Below are 22,733 nucleotides of genomic sequence, written 5' to 3'. Positions count from 1 at the left end.
AGAGCTTTTCCCTGATCATTTAATCCAAAATGACCACCGAGGCACTCCCTGTTGCATCACTTTTTGACAAATGCTTCTGAGCTCTTATTACCATCTAATGTTTTTTCCCTTTCCTCCTTCCCTTCTTCATTTCTTCTTTTCTTTCAACTCTCCCACCCATTTCTTTCTTTCTTTTCCTTCCTCTACTAAAACATAAGTTCCTTAAGAGTGAGGACTTTGTCCTACCCATCTCGGAAAACCCAGGGCTTGTAATAGTGCTTGGCATGTAAAAGGAGCTATGCAAATGTTTGCTAAATTGAAGAACTGTAGTCTTCTCTATGTAAAAAGTGAGCATGTTGGTCTGGAGATACTTGGAGCTCTGAATCTTCGTGGCCCAGAACCCTATTTTCCCAGATCTGTCCAGAGATGCCACTTGCACAGAATGTTTGTTCAGCACTGTCATTCAGCAGGTCCCTTGGAGCAGACACAAGGGAGTTGAGATTCAGAAATGAACAGAATTTGGCCCCTGACCTCACAGACCAGGGTAGAGTAGTGGTTAGTCCCATAGGCCTAGAGTCCATCATCTTTTTATTTAACAATGTATGAGCCCCCATCAGAGCAGACACTGCTTTAGGTGAGGGGCATAAGCAGTGCAGGGGGGAGGTACTCACCGTCTCTGGTCTCCTGGTGCTTATTTTCTACTGGATTTAGACAGACGTGGAGTCACATTCCTGCGGGGCCACTTACTCGTTCCATGATCTTTGGTGAGTTCCAATTTTGTGTCTTCATCTGTCAAGTATTGACCATATAAGGTGGTTGTGAGAATGGAATGTGTTGGGGACTGACTGCATTGTGTCCCCACAAAATGCACATTCAGGTCCCAACCCCTGGCCCTGTGGGTGCGATCACATTTGTCAGTAGGACTTTTGAAGATACTATTAGTTAAGCTGTGCCAAATGAGTACGGGTAGGTCTCAGTCCGCTATGGCTGACTTTACACACAAAGGAAATTAGACTCAAGAGGAGAAGCCACAAAGAGCTGCTGGAAGCTGAGAATTAATGGAAGTTGGAAAAGAAAGGAAAAGGTGCTGCCATGTGCATTGTCATGTAATGGAAAAGTCCAGAAACCCTGAAGATGGCCAGACACACGGAAGATACTGACCCAGGGAGGAAGCAAGCCTTATAGCCTCTGAAATGAAAGCTACTAAATTCCTGTTGCTGCGGCAAGTCATTTTATGGTATCTGCTTTAGCAGCTGGGAAGCTAAAACAGAACGATAGTCTGTATTGGACAGTACAGGTCTAGACTCATGAAAACATGCCACATGTTGGAGGGTCTGTAACTGAAGCCAGGTAAATGTTGGAGTATGAGGGGAAGACAAGCAGGGATTGAGAACTAAATTCTGGCAGGGAAGTGTGAAGCCAGACTGAGGAAGACATTCAAGAAGGTCTTTTAAAAAATTGAATTTGGAATCCATAACATTAGTGAAAACAAACATAACTACTGGAAATCAGCTCCTCTCCTTCAGTAGAAAGAACTTTGCAGCTATTTTCCTATCCAGAGATGATTATTTCCCTTTACTGTCTTACCTGCTGGGTGCTCAGTGCTCATTGCTAAAGAACAAAAAGGAAAAATTTCACTCATTGTGTTTGTTCAGTGTTTGTCTTCGGAAACCCATAGTTACTTACCCATGATTTCTTGTTGCATCTGCCTTCTCTGTGGAGTTAAGACCAGATTTATGTTTTATTTAGCAGTCCAGAGCTTATCTTAGATTAATGTAAGGGAGGTAACTGGCCACTGAGTGTCACATTGGTGGAAAAACAGGCAGGAAAGAGAGCAGGTTTCAGGGAAGATTAGGACTGCAAATTGCTTTGCTTATTTGGATGCATGTGGCAGAGTATTTTAACAATGATTGAACAGCGTGAGACATAAGAAACAGGGAACAAGAATTTACAAGACTTAAATGATACAGCACTTACCAAACTCTACAGTGGAAGATGCAATCGTTCTTCTCTCAGCTTGGGGCGGTATCTAATAGCTTAGAAGATGCCTCAAGAAACCCCAGCTCCAATCAGCACAAGTTTTGTCATGATTGCTTCGACGTTATCAGTAAAGGAATGGAACTTAATAACCTTGGGAACCATCCCAGGGAAGCAGAAATGAATCTGCCCTAATTGGAGAAAGAAAGGCCTTGGAAATGAATAGTCTCCAATTACCCATTTATAAATCCAGAGCCAAGTGTTTCTGAAAAATTAACAGCGGGAGCGATGAAAGTAATAACAGCTTTAATTTTGATATTCATACCTGGGGAGTCACAAATGTTTAGGGACACTTATATACCTTGCCTAATGCTTGGCACATAGAAGGCTCTGAAAAAAACCTTTGTACCATGCAAGGTCAGTTCTCCGAAAATCCCTGGAACCTTTTCACCAGTGGAATTGAGATCCCTGGGAACAGATGACATGGGGACTCTGTGCCAGGGGATAGGACATACATTTTTTTTTGTATGCTGTAAGGTAGGAGTCATATTTCATTCTTTCTCGATGTGAGTATCCCGTTATTGCAGCACCATTTATTGCATTTTTGCTTTTGTTTGTTTGTTATTTGGGAAGTGCAGGGGCTGGCAATCGAACCTGGGTCTCCTGCATAATAGGCGAGAATTCTACCACCAAACTACCCTCGCACTGCGTCCCCCGGCTCCCCCAGCATGCATTTTTGATAAATTGACTGTGATGGTTGGGTTCAGCTGTCAGCTTGGCCAGGCGATGGCGCCCAGCTGTCTGGTCAGGCATGCACTGACTTAGCCATTACTGCAGGGATATTTTGTGGCTGGTTGATAAACCAGTAGGCTGGTGTTTTAATCATCAGTCAGTTGATTGCATCTGTGGCTGATCACATCTATAATCAACTAAGGGGGTGCCTTTAAATCAGTCAGTTGAATTTAATCAAATCAGTTGGAGACTTTTAAAGGAGGAGAGAGAATTTTCACTTCTTCAACCAGCCGGGCCTCTCCTGTAGAGTTCGTCAAGGACATCTGTCGGAGTAGCCAGCCTCACGGCGTGCTCTGTGGATTTTGGATTCTTGCACCCTCACAGTTGCATGAGGCATTTCTATAAATCCCATATTTACAGTTAGCTCCTATTAGTGCTGCTTCTCTAGAGAACCCTGACTAACACACTGGCTTTAACTGGAGCTGCTTCCTGGTCCCCAAGAGTGAAAAATTTGCTTATGAAGGCCCTTTGTATGTAGTTTTACTGGTATTGATTTTCCATCTTAGATATAAGTACCCTAGAGAGCTCTCAGCTTCACTGTAGGACCTTTTAAACTTAGTAAACGCTCAATACTTCTCCAACTTTTCTACCAAAGAGCCCCTAAGGACAATTAAGAGTAAATGCCTACTCTGAGATTCAGGGGACAGGACCTAGTGAGAGCACCTACGTTCTTGAAGTGTCTCTTATACAAGTTCATAATCATCTAACATCTAGAAAAATAGATGCTTTAGGCCGAGTCAGTGTAGATTTGCATTCTCCTTGGCCACCATGCCCAGTCTGAAAAGCAATGGTTAGATGAGATGGTGGAAACAGGAGGAGGGGTTGGGGCAGGCTCTGTTAGATTCATGTGGCACAGGACTGCCGATTTCCTCTCCTTGGGTGTTTTTTGGACTCTTCAGGGAGGCAGCAGTGACCGGCCGCCGTGCTGCCTCGTAGAGCTCTGCCCCAGGGTTCTGCTCCACAGATGCCACACTATGAAAGTGGCAGCTTCATTTGAGGCTCTGAGAGGTTAGCTGAGTGTCCCTGCCTCCAATCTGGGGCAGGCTTTCCCTGCTGACTTCACTGTTCTGGTTTCAGTTTACACCTGCACCTGCCAAGCAGAGAGCAGTCAGATGGGCAGCCTGAGGCCAAGGATTAGAGAGCACCAGTCTATATACCAGACTACCTTGCTGAACCCTGAGTGTGCATTTGTCCCCAGCATACTCCATAGTAAATAACTTCCCTGGATTCAAGCTTTCTCTGCTTGCATCAACCATATTTACCAGACTCTTTCTCCTTAACTGGGCTTTTTTCTTAGCTTTTTACTGCTGCTGCTGGAATGTAGGCTTCAGGGTACCTTAGCATTCAAACTCCAAGACTCTCCAATAAAGACGTTTCAGAATCCAAGGATCTCCTCTTGAAAAAGAAAAGTTTGACCCTGTAGGTTTGTGTTATAAGGTTTTGTTGTATGCTTTTGTGCACAGAATTTGGAAAGAAGATTTTCGTCCTTCATCCCCAGGCCTTATAATCTTTAGGAGGGAACAGACAGAACACTGCTCTGCTAGAGATACATGAACAACTCAGCTGTCACCTGGTGATTTCAGCAGTGGACGTGAATCTGGGAAACCAGCAAAAGTTTCCTGGATTAAGTAGACCCTGAGCTTGATGTTCAAAAAGAAGTTTTAATGTTTCTCCTCATGAAACTGAGTCTTCCATTTTGAGAGGGGAAGGGTTGACCTGAATTACAATTCCAAGACCTTGGGGCTCGGAGATGTCTGGGGTCCTTTGTCCTTGGTGAACGTAAACTTTCTGTATTTTAGGACCAAGCTACACAGAGCCGGTGAGAGTGATGAGAATGGCAGCCGAACTTGTACTTGTGCCAGACACTGTGCTCGGCAGCTTTCATGCGTCATCTCGTCACATCCCAGCCCCCGGTGAAGTGGGGCTGTCTCTGTGCTGCATTCTAAGGCGCTGAGTAGCCTCCCGAGACTGCACAGGCAGGAAGTGGCATGGCGGTGCCTGTCCAGCCCACGTCTCTCTGATTTCAACCCCTGGACTCTTAACTTTGAGGCAGTAGTAAAGATTTTGGAAATTTCTGGCATACCTGAGTTTCTCCATCCTGGTAAATAATCATGGCTGCTGAATAATGTCAGAATCATGTTCATTGACACCAAAGGAGTTAGTTCCCAGATGCCATTAGTTTGGAAACAGCTCTGTATTTTACAGGAGTTTTGATTGCATTAAAGCAAAGCACAGATACAAAAGGTAGACTTTATGAGCCACAGCAGTCTTTTAAGTATACGTTTTTCCTGGAAATATTTGATTTTTATTATGCTTTTTATGCCCTTTTATTTTCCCAGTTTATAGAACTGATTCTTTTGTGTTTTAAGTAATTTTGTCTCCTTTGTTCATAAATGTCTTATGAATAATGAATACTGATTACAATGAAATAGAACCCAAAAGCCTGTGCTATTATAACATTTTTAATAAATTCTGGCCATTTCGATGGATGAGGGGGTCAGCACTTCTGTGTGGATAGTGGCCTGTGCCTCAGTGGTCCGTGCTGTCCGGTCCCGGGTCACTGCGGGGCAGCATGGATGCACCACCCATGGCGTGGCCCAGAGGCACGCTTGCCACGCCCTGCTGCAGAAGCAAGCACAGTGACGCCCGCCTGTCCCTGCTGTATCTTAAGTCAGGGAGCAGCTTAACTTCACCAGGCATCAGCATCGCTTGTAAAATAAATGCTGATTTTTATTGTTCTTATAAAAGTAATACAAGCTTATTAGAATATCCAACAATCTGGCTTGGATTTCTGACGGTGCAGTGTTTACTTACAATAAGAAGTTCCTTCTGGGATCGTATGGGTGGTATCGTAAGTTTCTCAAAAGCTATTGCCATAAGTGACCTAATGGTCTGAGCACCAGGTTGGGCATGGGACTCACCTAGACCGAATTCCAGCCTCACCAGCTGTGTGATCACAGACAAGTTACTCAGCATTTCTGTGTCAGTTTCCTCACCATTAAATTAAGGATAAGATACATTATTTTATGGGGTGGTGAAGGTTACTGTCATCATCAGTCCCTTGATTAGGCGATGCACTGTCATAAAATGCTCCCACCTGTCCTTCGTTTCCACTTAGTTTCCCTCCTCTACTCTCCTTTTTCCTTCTCTTCCTCCCTCCTGACTTTAAATGAAAACCAGTATCCTGAGGAAGAGGCTGAGCCCTTGTCTTCACAATCCCGGCGCAGCTGGGGAGAAGGAGAAGGTGTGGGATGATCGTTTTGAGAAGGAAGGATTGGCTGGCCAGGCTAATAAAATGTCGTGGTCTGTGATTTTATAGAGCACATTTCCGCAGCTGCTGTAGTAGGCGCCTTCTAACACCTTCTTTCTTAATGATCAGGATGTGGGAATTAGTCCTGTTAAACTTATCAGCGGTTGCTCCTAATGCCGCATTCAGCACGTGGGCCGGGGCTGGGAAACTCTTCCCAGCACTTTCATTAGTTCCAGCCGGGTGTGGGACATCCTTAACGACCACATCTCAAAGGCAGGTGCCAGGATCTCACGGGATTGGGCACTTGCTCTGGCCCCCGCTGATGGTCCCGACTTGTCATTGTCTCCATGGCACAGACAAGATACTGTTTCTTCAGGAAACAGAGGGAGGCTGTGGCTGGTGTGGGTGGTGTTTCTAGACCAGGTCAGTGACGGGCAATAGTGATGCCAGCCTAGAGGCTTGAGGAGTCTGAGTTCATCCTCGGACTGTTGCATGGAGAGCCCAGGAAACGGGGCAGGCAGGAGGGGCCAAGGGCCCTGGTGTGTGACTGCAGTGGAGGCTGGGGCTGGTTAGGTGAAGGTGGTTTCTGTTTTCAGGATGGAAAAGGGAAAGAGCAGTTCCTTTGGAAGTGCACAGACCTGGATTTCTGTTCTGCCTCACTGTTTATTGGCTGTGTGTTGTTGGGAAGTTACTTTACCTTCTTTTCCCATCTTCAACTTGCTGTTTTTACTTCATGTGTCATAAACATCTACCTATGCTAGTGCACACAAATCTACTTTCTCCTTTAAAATAGCTGCATCGTCTTTCGTAAATGGATGCCCTGCAATTAAGTTAACCAGTTCCCTGTAGATGGGCATTCAAGTTGTTTATAATTTTCCCTTATTATAGACCATTAAGATGAGCATTTTTGTCTAATATGTTAGCTTGCTGGGTCATAGGACATCTATCTTGTTTTTTCTTTCCTTTTACTGTGAAAAATTCCACATGTACCAAAATGTTGAGAGAATGGTATAATAACCCCCCACACCTGTCCACGTGTATTTAACAACTGTCATCACAGAAGGCTAAGAAATTGCCCTGCACAAGAGGCTGTTATCAATTTATACCTGCACACCCCCCACTCCCCACTCCCCCATATATAATGTAACAGAGAGGATTTTATAGTTTTTGACACAGAAAGAAAGGAGTCCTACGTTTGAAGGGGAAAAAAAGGTGTCTCACAGGTGGGGTGTATTTGGTCACAGGCATCCTTTTATCCTTTGCCTCTTGTCCTTATCTGTCCCGTGTCCCTTCCCCACTGCTCTCCCCAGGCTTGGGCACACAAGTCCAGCCTCCTCTATTGCTCAGCTGTCCTCTCTAGGCTCTTGGCCAGAGACCCCTTTGTTCAGAGACCTTGGCCAAGCCCTTGAATGTAAAGCTGAGAATGGCTAGGGAGGCTTTCAAAGTTGCCACTCTTCCCTGGCTCCAACCAAATCCTATGGGCAGAGTCTTTTATTTTATATTCTGAGAGGTTCTGTCATCAGCTAGTAAACAAACCCCTCTGGAGAGAGGATATACAAGATGCAAGTACTGGTTACCATGGGGAAGACAAGCTGTAATAAATGTTTGGGATCTTAGCTTGACGAGGTTTTAGCAGTTTGGAGTAATTTCTTTGTCAGTCACCCATTAAGTCTCTCCTAATGTATCACTGGAAGTGTCTTTGCTTTGCAGATGAACCTCAGATGAGCATGAGCTTAACTCAGCTTAAAAGCAACAGGGAGATAACAGGTAGGCATGGATTTGCCGACTTTTGTGAATTGCACAACCTTTTGTCTGAAGAAGCTTCTGGGAGTCCACAAAGTAGATGACAGGTGCATACTGCTGCTCAAGTATCAGCCTTCTGTGTATTGGTCTCAGCAGGAGGCTTATTGCCTCCCAGAATCCTGGGTGCTCACCGCCCCCCAGAGAGGCACAAGGGGAGCTCTCAAAGGAGGGAGGGGAGGGAGGCTCTGAGAGCTGACCGCTGGGCTCTCTAGCTCTGACTCCCTCTCGCTGCAGGATGAGATTGTGCAGAATGTCTGTCCTTATTAAAGTGCCACTTTCCATGAAAAATCCATACATAGGGGTCTTTCTTCCTGTCCCTGCCTCTGTTCTTTGGCATGGAAGGGTGTGTGGAAGGCCACCAGGTTTGCCCATGTTGGTGGTCACCATGGAACTCGGAAGCCACAGATCTCTGCAGTCCTCTGTGTCGTATCTGAGTCTTCACTGTGGTTTCGTCGCCCTTCGTGATGATGAGCTGCCATTCTCTCCAACCTGATCATGCACCACCCCTGCTCCAGCCTGCCCCCAGCCCAGAGAAATGCTTCCATTCCCCAGACTTCTTCATTTGTTCCCAGAAAGAGTTTTCCTTTATCTGGTGTATTCTTACTCATACAATTAGTTGGCTTAAACCCACTTTTCAGTAGAGGCCAGTCCTTCCAGAAGGTCTCACCTGACCCTATGAAAGGCTGGGTTGGTACCTCACCTGTCTCCCATGGCGCTCAGAACTTGCTTCTCCTGTTGCCTGCTCCCCTCCTGAACTGCAGGCTCCTGGGCAGCAGGAAGGCCATTTTGTTCACTCTGGAAGTGCCGCCCCCCAGTCTGCAAAGGGTGTGCTCTGCAAATACTAATTGAATCAGCACAAGCAGGTGTGACTACCCTGTGTGTCTCACAAGATGGAACCTTCCTCTTATCTCAGCACCGAAGCGGTGGTATCCTGTTCTCCTGTTATGGATGTTATGACCTCTTTGTCAGTTAGCCTTTAGGATGTCCCCAACTTCAGCAAAAAAGACTTGATTCAGGCTTTTTAAATCAATGTAGACAATTAAAAAATAACTCGTCAAACTGAAAAGCAAGTTGAGAAACAATTCAGATAATTTAAATATCAGTATCTTAATTGAGACCAAGCAGGCAGCTTAAAAAATAAAATTAATTAAAAAACAACTTATATGGAGCTTTAATTAACTAGCTTTTGAATTCCATTCTTTACAGCTCAGCAGATCTCTCTTTAAATTAATTCGTTCTTCTATTTTTCCCTGAGAAAGTTTTTTGTAAAAATCATTTTAAGAAATAATCATTGGGCAAATGTCATGTGCCACATGACACTTGATGGGTTTCTGTGTATGGGCAGGAAAGATGAAATTCACCTTCTGTGGGTATCTGCTCTGTGCTAGGTACATTATCCTTTTAAATCCAAATAAGTCCTCCAGGCATTGTGATGAAAGAGACAGAGGGGACACAGGGCTTGGCCAACTCCTGGGGGTTGCTGCATCCTCTCACCCCACATTCCGTACTCGTCTGCCTTTTGCGTAGCCCTCTGCCAGAACATACTGGAAATATGAAACAGGCAGAAGCACAGGGTCACTATTCTGGAAGGGCCTATACACTTTGAGGGGCTATCCTGGTCAGGCATTTGTTTAAGTGCTTCTCAAGTACTAGTGTGTGTGGGCATTGCAGGGTGCTTGGTCTGGGCTCCCAGCTCAGAGGATTTCATTCAGTGTGATAGGGCTGGGGCCCAAGAATCTGCATTTTAGTAAACAACCCAGATGAGGCAGGTGGAAGAGAGATGATTGGGCACCAGGAGAATGCACAGGGGAGAGCTTCAAGCTCACTCTTAGCTGGTCTTTGGCCCAGTGCTTGTTGATCATTTCTGGCTAAAATAAAAGCTGGAGAGTACCAGGGCTGCTACTCTCAGGAAGACATCAGAAGACAGGGAGGGCAGCCTGTGGGGACCCACGGGGAGAAGCTCTGGAGGACCACTCCCCATGCCCCCTCCTCCCCTGCAGAGCTGCAGTTTCCACCTGGCCAGTCGGCAGCTTCCTCTGGGCTCTGATGGGGGCAGGGCCCCAGGCTAACCATGCGGAGGGGCCACCTCTGTCCACAGGAGCTGGTTGGTCATCTAGGGAGACAGCCGAGGCACACCCCAGCACACCTCGCCAGGGAGCCAGTGGGCACACTGAGTGCATTGGAGCCTGAGGGTAAAGGAGGGGCATGATGATGGTGGTTGCAGTGTGGGGCCCATCCAGGTGGGCTTCCATCAGTAGTGGAAACACCGTGTTCGTGTGCGGGGAAGGAGGGGGTCATCATAGTCTGAGAGCAGTCTGAGCATCCTCGAGGCTGCAGGTGGATGAAATGACTCTGTGGTATCAGTGGTGGTGTAGGGGCAGCCCCTGCTGTGGGTGTGAGGCCCACGCGGACAGGCCTGGCAGAGAGCGCTGGGGTCAGCCCGAGGCGGTCTAGGTGCGGAGCTGTGGCCCCCAGCGGCTCAGGCAGGGTCCGGGCCAGTAGAGCCCAGGCCCGGTTTGTGACTCTGCTGATTTTGACTCTCCAAGAGCCTTGGAGCACAGTTTCCAGAAAGCATGAACCCCAGGACAAGGAAGCTTCTCCGTCTGGCCACTATATTCAGCTCTCTTCCCACCTGCACAGACCACATTCTAATCTCTTATCGTCCTCTGTAGAAGGTGAAGCCACGCACGCGGCCGGCTGGTGTGTCCCGTCCAGCATGGGAGCCTTTCAAGAGTGTCACCGTGAGCCTTGGGGCTGTTAGCAAAAGCCTATGGGGGAGGCCTGCACCTAAATGGAAATGACACACTCTTTTTACCCTCCCCATCCCCTTTCAATCCCAGGATTGCTGTTTTTCAAAGACAAAATGCATTGTAGTGATTAAATAAATACCGACAGCTTGATTTGTTACTGTTCTGTTATTCTGTGAAGTTCATGTGCCCTAAATTCTCAGGCATGTTTAAAATATTCAGACCACAGCAGCTAATTTTTAGCAGAATTGATTTCTGTAAGTAAATTGTTAAGTATGTATACAGAGTTAAATGACAATTTTTTACTTATTAATAATTTTGGGTTGGATTTTTCTTAAGGAAATGTTAATGTAAAGAATTAGAGGAAGGGTGAGCGGTAGCAGTTATCAGCCCAGTAGTGGGCTGACTGCTGGCAGGATTGCAGAAACAGCATGTAAATCCGGACTGAGTTGAAATGGCGGCCCCTAGACCTGCTGTTCCTGATGTTTGTGTCCATTGGGTGGTTGCTGCAGCAGGAAAGAGTTGCCAGGGGCCAGGCGCCCCATCCACGGGGCCAGGGGCCACTGGGCTGGTGACAGGGCCTCTGTGTGTGCCGGGGCGGGTGGGGGGGCCCAGCCCCCGCAGTCCCAGCCCCCTGACTGCCCCTTGCTTCTACCCAGGATGTCTTATCCTGCCCTGAGGGCCTCTCACCTGGGCTCTATCAGGAAGACCCTGAAGCATATGCCCGGGGCTTCAAAGTCCATGGTGTTCAATCAGCATCTCAGAGCGCCCAGTGGCTTTGGTGCTGGTGGTCTCAGGGGGTGGGAAGGAATTGGGGCTCCGGAGTCAGCAGAGCAGGCCTCAGATGCCCCTGCACCTCTCACAACCTCCTGGCTTCTAATACCTTGATTGTAAAATGGGCAGTTAGTAGCAGCTGCCTCTTTGGGTAGAGGTGAGGATTAACTGTGATAATCCAATTAGAGGGCTTAATTCACTGCCTGGGTGAGGGAAGCACTTAGCGAGTCTTAGCTACGGTTCTTGTTACTGTGAGGGTATATTACTCACTCTGGGAACAAAATACAAACACGAAAACAGTGACAAGCACATAGAAGGTAGCTTAATATATAAGCACTCTAAATGATCACCCAGTCGACCCTCAGGACAACCAGCAAATGCTGTAGGCACGGTTATCAGCGCCATCTTACAGAGAGGAAGCTGGAGTGGGAAAGGCGGGTACACAGCAGAGCCAGGGTTCCAGTCTAGCAGCCTTAGAGCCCGACTCTGCTCTTCTGCCCTTAGTCCGGCTGACTCGCTTCCCTTGTGACCACACTGCCCATTCCCACCAACCCGGTGGCAAAGTGGGCATGACATGTCTGGGCTGCTGGTTGCAAAAGCAAAAGGAAGCTAACCGTAAAATCTGTACTTTGCCACAAAGCCCGTTGTATAATACTGCAGATTTTTACAGCCATCATCTGAGAGCAACGTTTCATTCTCAGGCTCTGAAATCCACTCAAGGGGAAACCCAGAGAGCTCTGCGGCCCTTAGCACCTACTGGGAAAATGTCTCGGCTGGTAACCGCGGTTGGGGCTGCTGGTGCCCAGAGTTCTTCAGCACCATAAGTGTCTTGGTTGTAGGAACGAGCACGAGTGTGAGAAAAGGCAGCAAGGGGACAACATGGGCTTGTCATTAGTGCTCATCTGGTAATCATCCTTAATTGTTTGCTCAAGTTGGAGGGTAGATATGTGCCTTTGGGGCTTTTGGACAACTGTGGGGAAGCAAGTCAGAGCTGGCTAGGGTGTAGCCCTGGAAGTGAGGGACCAGACTGGGCTGACGCTGCAACAACTCCCTGGCTTCCCACGTGGATGTGCTTAGGCACCACGAGGCTTCCTCTAGGGGCCCGAAAGCTCTTGCTACAAGTTCTGGAAAGCCCAGCTTGGAAGGACTCAGGGCAGCCACAGGACCCCAGTGTGCAGCCCTCAGCGTGCGAGTGGGGAGTGAGCATCCTATCCCTTGAGCTCGTTATCTTGTAATCTGGGTGCCCCTGTCAAGCTCCAGGCATCCGGGCACGTCCCTTGGAGAGGAGGCTCTGCCTGGTGTCCCCCTGGGGCCAGGACCTGAGTCTTGCCATCCCAACGGGCCTAAAACTCATCCTGGTCCCTGTCAATAATGAGCAGCTCCACACCCTGCTGAGATGCTGCAGCAGTGGAATGAGCTGCCCAGAGCTGTTCAAGCTGCGGTGATGCCCTCTGAGGCTGTGTGTGCAGATCCCTTGAGGAACCCAGCAGCCGTATGGAGAAAACTGTATGCAGATTCTTAGCATGAGCAGGATGGGAGGACTCGTGACTCCCACTAGGTGCAGGAAAAGACACGATGGCCAAGACAGCCCGTAGTTAAGGGGACCGTGGCATTTCTCACCACAATTTTGCTGTCTCTGCTCGGGATGCCAATTTGTTTAGCCAAATGTTTGCTTGGGGAGAATATGAGAAAACATTGCCTTCTCTGGCCATGATGAGCAGTTATGAAAGATTTACTGTCTGATAGGTTTTAGGCCCTGCAGCTGGAGGTGGCACGATTGCTTTTGTTTTGCAGAGAATTCCTTGAAGCCTCTTCTCTGCCAATGATGAGCCTGCGGAGTGCTGATTAGCCCCGGGCCAGCTTCTCAGCCTAGTCTAGAAAATGTGGCCTCACATGTAGTGCTGTCTTCAGGGCCCTTTCTGGAGTTATTTGGCGGAATCACCTTTTCCCCTCTGTCATTACTCCCAACCACAAACCACACTCGATAGTCAGGTTGAATGATTTATGATTCCCCAAACATACCTCTCTGCCTTTCTCAGGCTGGTTCTCCTGCCTGGATGGCCTGTTCTGTCTTGGCTTTTCAAAATCCTGCCCATCCTTTGGGATCCAGTTCACATATTAATGCTTCACTAATCCTTGCCCCAGAAATTGATCTCTATTTTCCCTCTTGAGCTCTGTTATCATCTTATATGCCCATCACGACCCTTTATCTAATTCTGTCTTGCACAATAAATATTTATGTGTAAGCTTTTATTCCCCTATTACATTTTAACTCTCTGGGGCAAAAAAGCTGGCTTGTGCATCTCGAAGTTCTTCACAAAACTGACAATAGGCTTATGTGCATAGTCGATACCTAGTTTATTGAACTGAAGCAAAACAAACAAACAAAACTCTGTCCTCAAGGACTTTTTGAGTTATAGAAAATAAGTAAAATTAGGCATGGATGAAGACATTCAAAAGCAATGCCAGACAAATAACCCAAGAGGAAAAGGGTAGCTCTTAGTCATTAGATCACATATGATTCTAAAGGATTTTGAAAAGTCATTCTTGCCCGAGGTGAAAAAGCTGAAGCTCACTGAAGCACAAAGGAATGATGTTACAGTAGGACACGTGCGGTAGATACAAAATGCCCCTGGCTTGGGTCTCTATCCCAGTTCCCACCCGCCAAGGATAGCAGCAGAGAGTGCAAACATATGGTTGGTTTATTTCCACCTCTTTCATTTGAGTAGTAGTAAAAATTTCCCTGAAGGTCCTAACTGTCCTTTTCTTGTTTTCTCTCCCTCCAGCCCTTGACCCCTCCAAGGACCCCTGTCTGAAGGTGAAATGCAGCCTCCACAAGGTGTGTGTGACCCAGGACTACCAGACTGCCATTTGTGTCAGCCGCAAGCACCTGCTCCCCAGGTAAGCTGGGAGGGAGCTGCCTGGAGGGCACACTCCAGCTGGCCCATTTGGAGTGCCAAATCTCAGACTGGGGGATGTGGAAAGGGGAGCAACGCAGAGTTTGTGTTGTTTTACACAGTGCGTTTTGTACCTGTTCTGCTAGGGGGTGGATCTTGATTCTCAAGCACGGATGTGAAAAGAATGTCAGTTTCTTTAAATTTTTTAAAAACAAGATATATATATTCAATGATTACCCCCAAAAATGGTTCACAGTATCATTATATAGCTGTGCATATATCATCACAATTGATTTTTGAACATTTTTATTACTCCCCCTTAAAATAAGAATAAGAATGAAAAATAAGAGTAAAAACAGAACACCCAAAGCATCCAATACCCCTCCGTACCTTCCTGTTGCTTATTTATTGTCTTTTGCTTTTCTTACTCACCTGTCCATACACTGGATCAAGGGAATGTCAGTTGCAAGTGTTTCCACAATCACACAAACACACCTTAAAACCTCTATAGTTATTCAGTCGTCTTCAAGAATAAAGGTTATTGCATTACAGTTCAACAATTACAGCCATTTCCCTCTAGTTTTTTCAGTACCCCCCCCAAATTGAAAAGAGATATCTATATGCTGCATAAGAATGACCTCCAGAATTGCCTCTCAACTCTATTTGAAATCTCTCAGCTGCTGAAATTTTATTTTATTTCATTTCTCTTCCCCCTTTTGGTCCAGAAGTCTTTGTTGCTCCAACGTTGCCAGGTCAGGTTCATCCGCAGGAGTCATGTCCCACATTGCCAGGAAGATTTACGCCCTTGGGAGTCAGTCCCATGTATGGGGGGAGGGCAGTGAGTTCACTTGTGGAAATGGCTTAGAGAGAGAGGCCACATCTGAGCAATGAAAGAAATTCTCTGGGGTGACTCTTAGGCATAATGATAAGTAGGCTCTACTTCTCCTCTGTAGGACTAAGTTTCATAAGAGCAAGTCCCAAGATTGAGGGCCTGGCCCAAGCAATTGGCAGTTTCCAAAGCTTGCAAGAATTGAATTCAGTTCTCAGAGTTTGCACATTATAGTCATTCCCTATTAGTGGGGCATTATAATATTTGTCTTTTCATTTCTGCCTTATTTCACTCAATATACTGTCATCGGTGCATGCTCACAACTTCATTTCTTCTTGCAGCCATTCAGTAGTCCATCATATGTATACACCACAGTTCCCCCTTCCATTTCTCAGTTGAAGTACCCTTAGGCCACTTCCATCCATTGCAAACTAGCGGAGCCCTGCTGTCATGAACACCAGTGTACAAATGTCCATCCATGTCCCGCTCTCAGTTCCTTCAAGTATACATTAACTGCAGGGTTGCAGGATCGTATGGCAGCCCCGTTCTTAGCCTTCTGTAGAGCTGCCACACTGTACTCCAGAGGGGCTGCACCACTCTACTTCCCTACCAACAGTGACTGTGTGTATCTCTTTCTCTACATTTTCTCCAGAACTTGTATCCCTGTGTTCATTTTTAAACAGTTTTATTCAGACTTAATACAAATCCAACCTTAATAAAAAATCACTGGTTCCCAGTATAATTACATAGCCATGCCTTCACTACCACAGTCTAATGAAGACGTTTCCATTTCTTCCACAAAAAATCCCATACCCCTCCCCCAGATGCCCCTCTTACTGACATTTAGCTTTGGGATATTGCCTTTCTTACATTCAATGGAAGCATATTACAAGGTTACTGTCAACTACTGACCCTGATTTGCATTGATTGTACCTTTTCCTATATACCATCCATTTTCAACCCCTTGCAATGTTGACATTCATTTGTACTCCTTCATGCAAAGACATTCTTATATTTGTACATTTACTCACCCTCATTGTCCATTCTAGGCATTGCTAAGTTATACTGTTCCAGTCTTTATCCTCTGTCTTTCCTTCTATTGGCATACATGCCCCCTGCCCTCCTCCCTCAACCATACACTCAGCTTTGTTTAGGGTACTTACAGTACTGTACTACCATCAGATAGTATTGTGCTATCCATTTCTGTATCTTTACAATCAGTCCTGTTGCACAGCCTGTAGTCTTTCAGCATCAAATGCCCGATCTCCACCCTCTGTTTTCTCAACTTTAACTCTCAAAGTTCATTCATTAATGTTAGTTCATATTATTGAGACCATACAGTACTTGTCCTTTTGTTTCTGACTAATTTCAGTCAGCATAATATCCTCAAGTTTCAGTCATGTTATTGCACGTTTCATGACTTTATTATCTTACAGCTGCACAACATTCCATCGTATGTATATACCACAGCTTGTTTAGCCACTCATCTGTTGATGGACATTTAGGCTGTTTCCATCTCTTGACAACATCAGTGTTGCTATAAATATCAGTGTACAAATGTCAGTTTGTGTCCTTGTCTTCAGTTTCTCCAAATATAGTAAAGGGATTCTGGATCATATGGCAATTCTATACTTAGCCTCCTGAGGAACTGCCAAAATGCCTTCTAGAGCAGTTGCACCATTCTACATTCCCACCAGCAGTGAATAATTGTGCTTCTTTCTCCACATCCTCTCCAGCACTTGTAGTTTTCTGTTTTTTTGATAATGGCCATTTTCGTAGGTATGAGATAACTCATTGCGGGTTTGATTTGCATTTCCCTAACAGCTTGTGAGGGTGAGCATCTTTTCATATATTTTTTTAAACGTTTGTATTTCCTCTCCTGAAAAGTGTCTATCCATGTCTTTTTCCCATTTTTTAATTGGGTTATTTGTCTTTTTGTTGTTGAGTTGTAGAATCCTTTTTATATAGTCTGGATATTTAACCCTTATCTGATGTATGGTTTCCAAATATTGTCTCCTATTGCATAGGCTGCCTTTTTACTTGCCTGACAAAGTCCTTTGAAGCATTAAAGTGTTTAATTTTGAGGAGATCCCATTTATCTGTTTCTTTTCTCATTGCTCACACTTTGGGTGTCACAAGATCTATAAGATATTTCCCTACATTTTCTTCTAGATGTTTTATGGTCTTAATTCTAATGCTTAGGTCTTTGATCCATTTAGAGTTCATTTTTGTATAAGGTGTGAGATATGGGTCCTCTTTCATTCTTTTGGCTATGGATATCCAGTTCTGCAAACACTACTTATTGAAGAGGCTGCTCTGTCCCCGTTGAGTTGGCTTCACTGTGTTATCAAAGATCAGTTGTCCATAGATGAGAGGGTCTATTTCTGAACACTCGATTTGATTCTGTTGTTCACTACATCTATCTTTATGCCAGTACCGTGCTTTTTTGACTACTGTGGCTTTGTACTATGCTTTCAAGTCAGGTAGTGTGAGACCTTCCAATTCATTCCTCTTAAGATAGTTTTAGCTATTTGGGACTATCTGTCCTTCCAAATAAACTTGGTTTTTGGCTTTTCTATTTCTGCAAAGTAAGTTGTTAGGATTTTTAATGGGTATTGCATTGAATCTATAAATCAATTTGGATAGAATCAAACTTAATGATATTTAGTCTTCCAATACATGAACATCTTATGTCCTTCCCCATTTATTTAGGTCTTCTGTGATTTTTTTTTTTTTTTTTTTTTTAGCAATTTCTTGTAGTTTTCTAGGTATAGGTCTTTTGTGTCCTTGGTTAAATTTATTCCTAAATACTTGATTCTCTTGATTGCTATTATAAATGAACTTTATTCTTAGTTCCTCCTCAGAATGCTCGTTAATAATATATAGAAACACTACTGGTTTAGTGATGTTGAACTTATACCCTGCCACTTTGCTGTACTCATTTATTAGCTCTAGTAGCTTAATGTCTTTATTTCTTTTAAATCAGTGGTATTCCTAGTTTGAACCCCCATCTGAGCAAATGATCAGAAAATCCTTTGTTGGTCATTACTAGGGATCTTTCTCCTCCTGGAGTGACCTTGTGATCCAGGAAACTTGTAGCTAGGAAAATAGGGACTGAATCTTTAGTCCACTGGCTGTCATAGATGTCTTCTCCAGGTTCACCTCCTGAGATCCCTTGCAGGCCAGGGGCTCTCCACTTCTATGCCTATATGGAGTACAGGGGTGTTTGCTGGACTAGGCACCTTGGTGTTTGGGGTCCTGCCTCCCCAGGCCTACCATGCCACCATTGCCTTTGAGATCCTGTCTTGTTATGTCCTTAGGGCATAGCACCTGATATCCTCTTCTTCCCAGCTGTTTTAGTTCCTTTGCTGCTGAAGCATATACCATGCAGGGGATTGGTTTAAATGATGAGAATTTATCCAATCACAGTTTTAATACTAGGAAAAGTTCAAATCAAAGTGTCATCAAGGGGATGCTTTCTTCCCTAAAACTCACATTCTGGGCCTGGCTGCCAGTAAACTTTGGTCCTGGGCTTCTCTGCCTGTAGCAATGCACTGGGTGGCTAATTCTTGCCCCTCTGTTCTCTTCTGAGTTCCACTGGCTTTTTGCTTCTTGCTTCCCATGTCTCCCTCTCATGTCTCCCTCTCCTGTCTGAATTTCATTCTGCTTCTAAAGCACTCCAGTAATAGAAATAAGACCCACTGTGGTTGAGTTGGGCCATACCCTAATTGAAGTAACGTCAGCAAAGGTTCTACTTACAATGGGCTCACACCCCCAGGAATGGATTAAGTTTAAGAACATGTTTTTCTGGGGTACATGCAGTTCAAAACCACCACCACAACTGAGGACTTTCCCTCTTCTTCAGGACCCTGGGAAGCCTTTGTCTCTTATCCCCACTCAATTCCCATCATTGTCCATCTCATGGTTTGGGGCTTTTACAAATGATGGAAAGAGCCTTTGAATTCAGGTTGCTTCTGCCTTCAGCCCTGCAAAAGAAACGAAAGAAAGAAATCGCAGACAGGATGGGCTGCCTGTCAGGAATGAGGTTTGATAGGGTGGGGATGGGAGAAAGGTGATTTCAATACATGTTCTGCTCTTCTCCCTTTTCCGCCTTTATAATTGAGAGGTAGAGAGAGCAGCAGGGCACTGGAATTATGCGGATGCAGATCTATGTTCCAAACTTGTTCTACTGCTTGCCTGCACTGGGACTTTTTTGAAACTCAGATTCCCATTGAAATCTGCCTCCCTCTAACTTTTCCCTATTGGCCTAAGGTTAGCCTCCTGGTACCCATGTAAAATGGGTCCTATCTCTTCTCTTGGTCTTGCTTTCTTTTAACTTTTTCTTTATTAAAAAAAAAAAAGTTAACTGTGGCCAGTAGTTTTCATTAGGGTTTATTGTTTGCATTGTACAGTTCTATGGATTTTGTAAAAAATATTATTATTGAGAACTCTTCACATACATATAGTCCTTCCAAGGTATACAATTGGTGGCTCACAATATCATCACTTAGTTGTATATTTATCACCATGATCATTTTTAGAACATTTGCATCACTCCAGAAAAAGAAATAAAAAGAAAAAAGAAAAAACTTATACATCCCATACTCCTTAGCCGTCCCTCTCATTGAACCCTAGTATTTCAATCTACCCAATTTTTTTACACATTGTCCACTCCATATTATTTATTTATTTATTATCCTTATTTTTTTACTCATCTGTCCATACCCTGGATAAAAGCACCAGACACAAGGTTTTCTCAGTCACACGGTCACATTGTAAAAGCTATATCATTATATAATCTTCTTCAAGAATCAAAGCTACTGTAACACTGCTCAACCATTTCAGGTACTTCCCTCCAGCCACTCCAATACGCCACAAACTAAAAAGGGATATTTATATAATGCATGAGAATAACCTCCAGGATAACCTCTCAACTCTGAAATCTCCTAGCCACTGAAACTGTCTCATTTCTCTCTTCTCCCTTTTGGTCAAAAAGGCTTTCTAAATCCCCAGTTCTATGATTTTTTAAAGTTTTTATTCTGGTAACATATATACAACTTAAAATTTCCCCTTTCAATTACATTCAAATATATAATGCAGTGGTGTTAATTATGTCTGCAATGTTGAGCTACCATCACTACCAACCTTTATCAAAATTTTTCTGTCCCCCGAAAAGAATGTCTGTGCTAGCATTAACTCTCCATTTCCTTCCCCACCTCAGTCCCTGCTAACCTGCATTCTAGTTTCTGACTCTATGAATTTGCATATTCTAATTATCTCATGTTAGTGAGACCATACAATATTTCTCCTTTTATTTCTGCATTATTTCATTCAACAAGATGACTTCGAGGTCCATCCATTTTGTTGCATGTTATGCAAGTTTAGTCCGTCTTATGTGTGAATAATTTTCCTTTGTAAGTATATGTTACATTTTTTTGATCCATTCATTCATCTGTCAGTGGACATTTTGTTCATTTATTCATCTGTTGATGTCCGTTTGGGTGGCTTCCATCTTTTGGCATTTATGAATAAGGCAGCAGTGACCATTTGTGTGCAAATATCTGTTCGAGTCCCTGCTTTTATTTCTTTTGGATGTACCCCTGTAAGTGGCATTGCCAGGTCATATAGGAATTCTATACTAACTTTCTGAGGAGCCACCAAACTTTTCCATGGCAGCTACACCGTTTTACATTCCCACCAACAGTGTGTGAGTGTTCCCGACTTCCCCTGAAGTGGCTGATGGACCCTCGTTCAGTTAAACCTCACACGGAGCCTAATCTCCAGGGAGCTCAGGTCACTCCTTAATGGACCTCTTCTGCCCTAATCTCAGAACACACGATCTGGATAGGCTCAGAATTTTCCAAAACATCCATTTCTGGTTTCTTTGTGTTTAAGAGTTGAGTTTTCAGCTTATCCCCTTCCTTTTGTATTTTACTATAAGCTGCAAGGAGAAACCAGGCTGTACTTCCCACACTTGGATTGGAAATCTCCTCAGCTAAATATTCATCCTTTCAAGTCCTGCCTTCCATCTGACATCAGAACCCAATTTTCCCAAGTTCTCTATTGCTTCAAAACAGGGTCATCCCTCCAGTTTCCAGTAACACAGCCACCATTTTCTTTTAGGGCCAAATAAGAGCTACTTTTAGCATCCAGAGTTTTACCAACAGTCTCTTCAAAGCAATCTAGGCCTTTTCTGTCGAGCACCTGACAGTTCTTCCAACCTCTACCGATTGCTCAGTTAACCATTTCTGCATTTTGAGTATTTGAAATAGCAGCACCATTCTTTCCTAGTACCAAAATCTGTTTTAGTTTCCTTGCTTGTTAAGCCAACACCATGCTTTGAGTTGGTTTAAACAATGGAAATTTATTTCCTTGTGGTTTGGAGGCTAGGAGAAGTCCAAATCAAGGCCTCATCGAAGCAATGCCCGCTCCTCAAGGTCTGGCATTCTGGCGCTGGCTGCCAGCAATCCTTGGTCCTTGGCTCCTCTGTCACACGGCAGTGAACATGGCGGCCTCTTCCTTCTCTTCCAGGGTCTGTTGACATCCAGTGTCTGACTGTTCCTCTGTGGCGTTCTGTCTGTCTGAATTTCATTCTGCTCATGAAGGAATCCAGTACTAGAATTGAGATCTATCTTGATTGAGGGCATGTGTCTTAATCCTAGTACTGGATCATATTTTAACTGAAGTAACCTCATCAAAACATCCTACTTACAAAGAGTTCACACCCACAGAAATGGATTAAATATAAGAACATGTTTTTCTGGGGTATTTAGCTCTAAACCAGCATATCACATTTCTCTCTTTCTTCTCCTTCTAAGATTCCTATAATATTTATATTATGCTTTATGATATCCCAGTGGTGTCTTGGGTTATGTTTACTTTTTTCATCATTTTTTCTTTCTGTACCTCCGTTTGAATCATTTTAATTGTCTTGCGTTCCTGTACATTGATTCTTTCTTCTGCCAGCTCTCTTGTGCTGTTAAATTATGTAGGGAAGTTTTTCTTTCAGTTATTGTGGTTTTCTACCCCAGTATTCCTGCTTGGTTCCTTTTTAAAATTTCTGTGTGTATCTTGTTATTCTTATATTGTTCATTCATTGTTTATCTCATATCCTTTAGTTTTTTTTTAAGTTATTTTTTAAATTAGAGAAGTTGTAGGTTTACAGAAAAAGTTACTTAAAAATACAGTGTTCACATATAACCTCCTATTTTTGATACTTTACATTAGTGTGGTACCTTTTTACCATTGATGAAAGAATATTAAAATGGTACTATTAAATATAGTCCATAGTTCACATTAGGCGTATTTTTCCTATATGGCATCCTGTTATCAATACCTTGTATTAGTGTCATACATTTGTTATAATTCATGAAATAATGTTCTTATGCTAGTATTTCTGTCCTAGTGCCAGTACCATGCTGTTTTGACCACTGTAGCTTTGTAATCCTTTAGTTCTTTCTCCAGGTTTTCCTTTAGCTCTTTAAGCATATTGAAGATCAGTTTTTTAAAGTCTTCATTTTGTATGTCTAAAGTCTTGTATTCTTTATTGATGATTTCTGAAGGTTTACCTTTTCTTTTGGATGGGTCATCATTTCCTGTTTCTTTCATTTGTTCTGGAACCTATACTAAACCTATGCTTTGTAATAATGATGTTCTAGCTGTAGTTCACTGTCCACAGCAGAGTT

The 22,733-nt window shown here is 44.2% G+C and overlaps 1 protein-coding gene across 9 annotated transcripts in view; it reads left to right on the top strand.

Moving 5' to 3' along the window:
* Nucleotides 1-22,733, top strand: part of SPOCK1 (SPARC (osteonectin), cwcv and kazal like domains proteoglycan 1) — a 551,382-nt gene that overhangs the window by 351,917 nt on the left and 176,732 nt on the right. For 8 of the 9 annotated variants that reach the window (XM_077138526.1, XM_077138532.1, XM_077138533.1 and 5 more), the window contains one exon: nucleotides 14,109-14,223. In XM_077138526.1, the coding sequence (XP_076994641.1) occupies nucleotides 14,109-14,223 (115 nt within the window). Of the gene's footprint in view, nucleotides 1-7,708; nucleotides 7,766-14,108; nucleotides 14,224-22,733 lie in introns of all 9 variants that reach the window. The other variant, XM_077138528.1, reaches the window with a different exon arrangement.

The sequence above is a fragment of the Tamandua tetradactyla genome, chromosome 20, assembly GCF_023851605.1.
Source record: "Tamandua tetradactyla isolate mTamTet1 chromosome 20, mTamTet1.pri, whole genome shotgun sequence".
NCBI classification, from domain to species: domain Eukaryota; kingdom Metazoa; phylum Chordata; class Mammalia; order Pilosa; family Myrmecophagidae; genus Tamandua; species Tamandua tetradactyla.
Note: the sequence above shows the minus strand (reverse complement) of the source record. Positions and strands in the feature narration are given on the sequence as shown.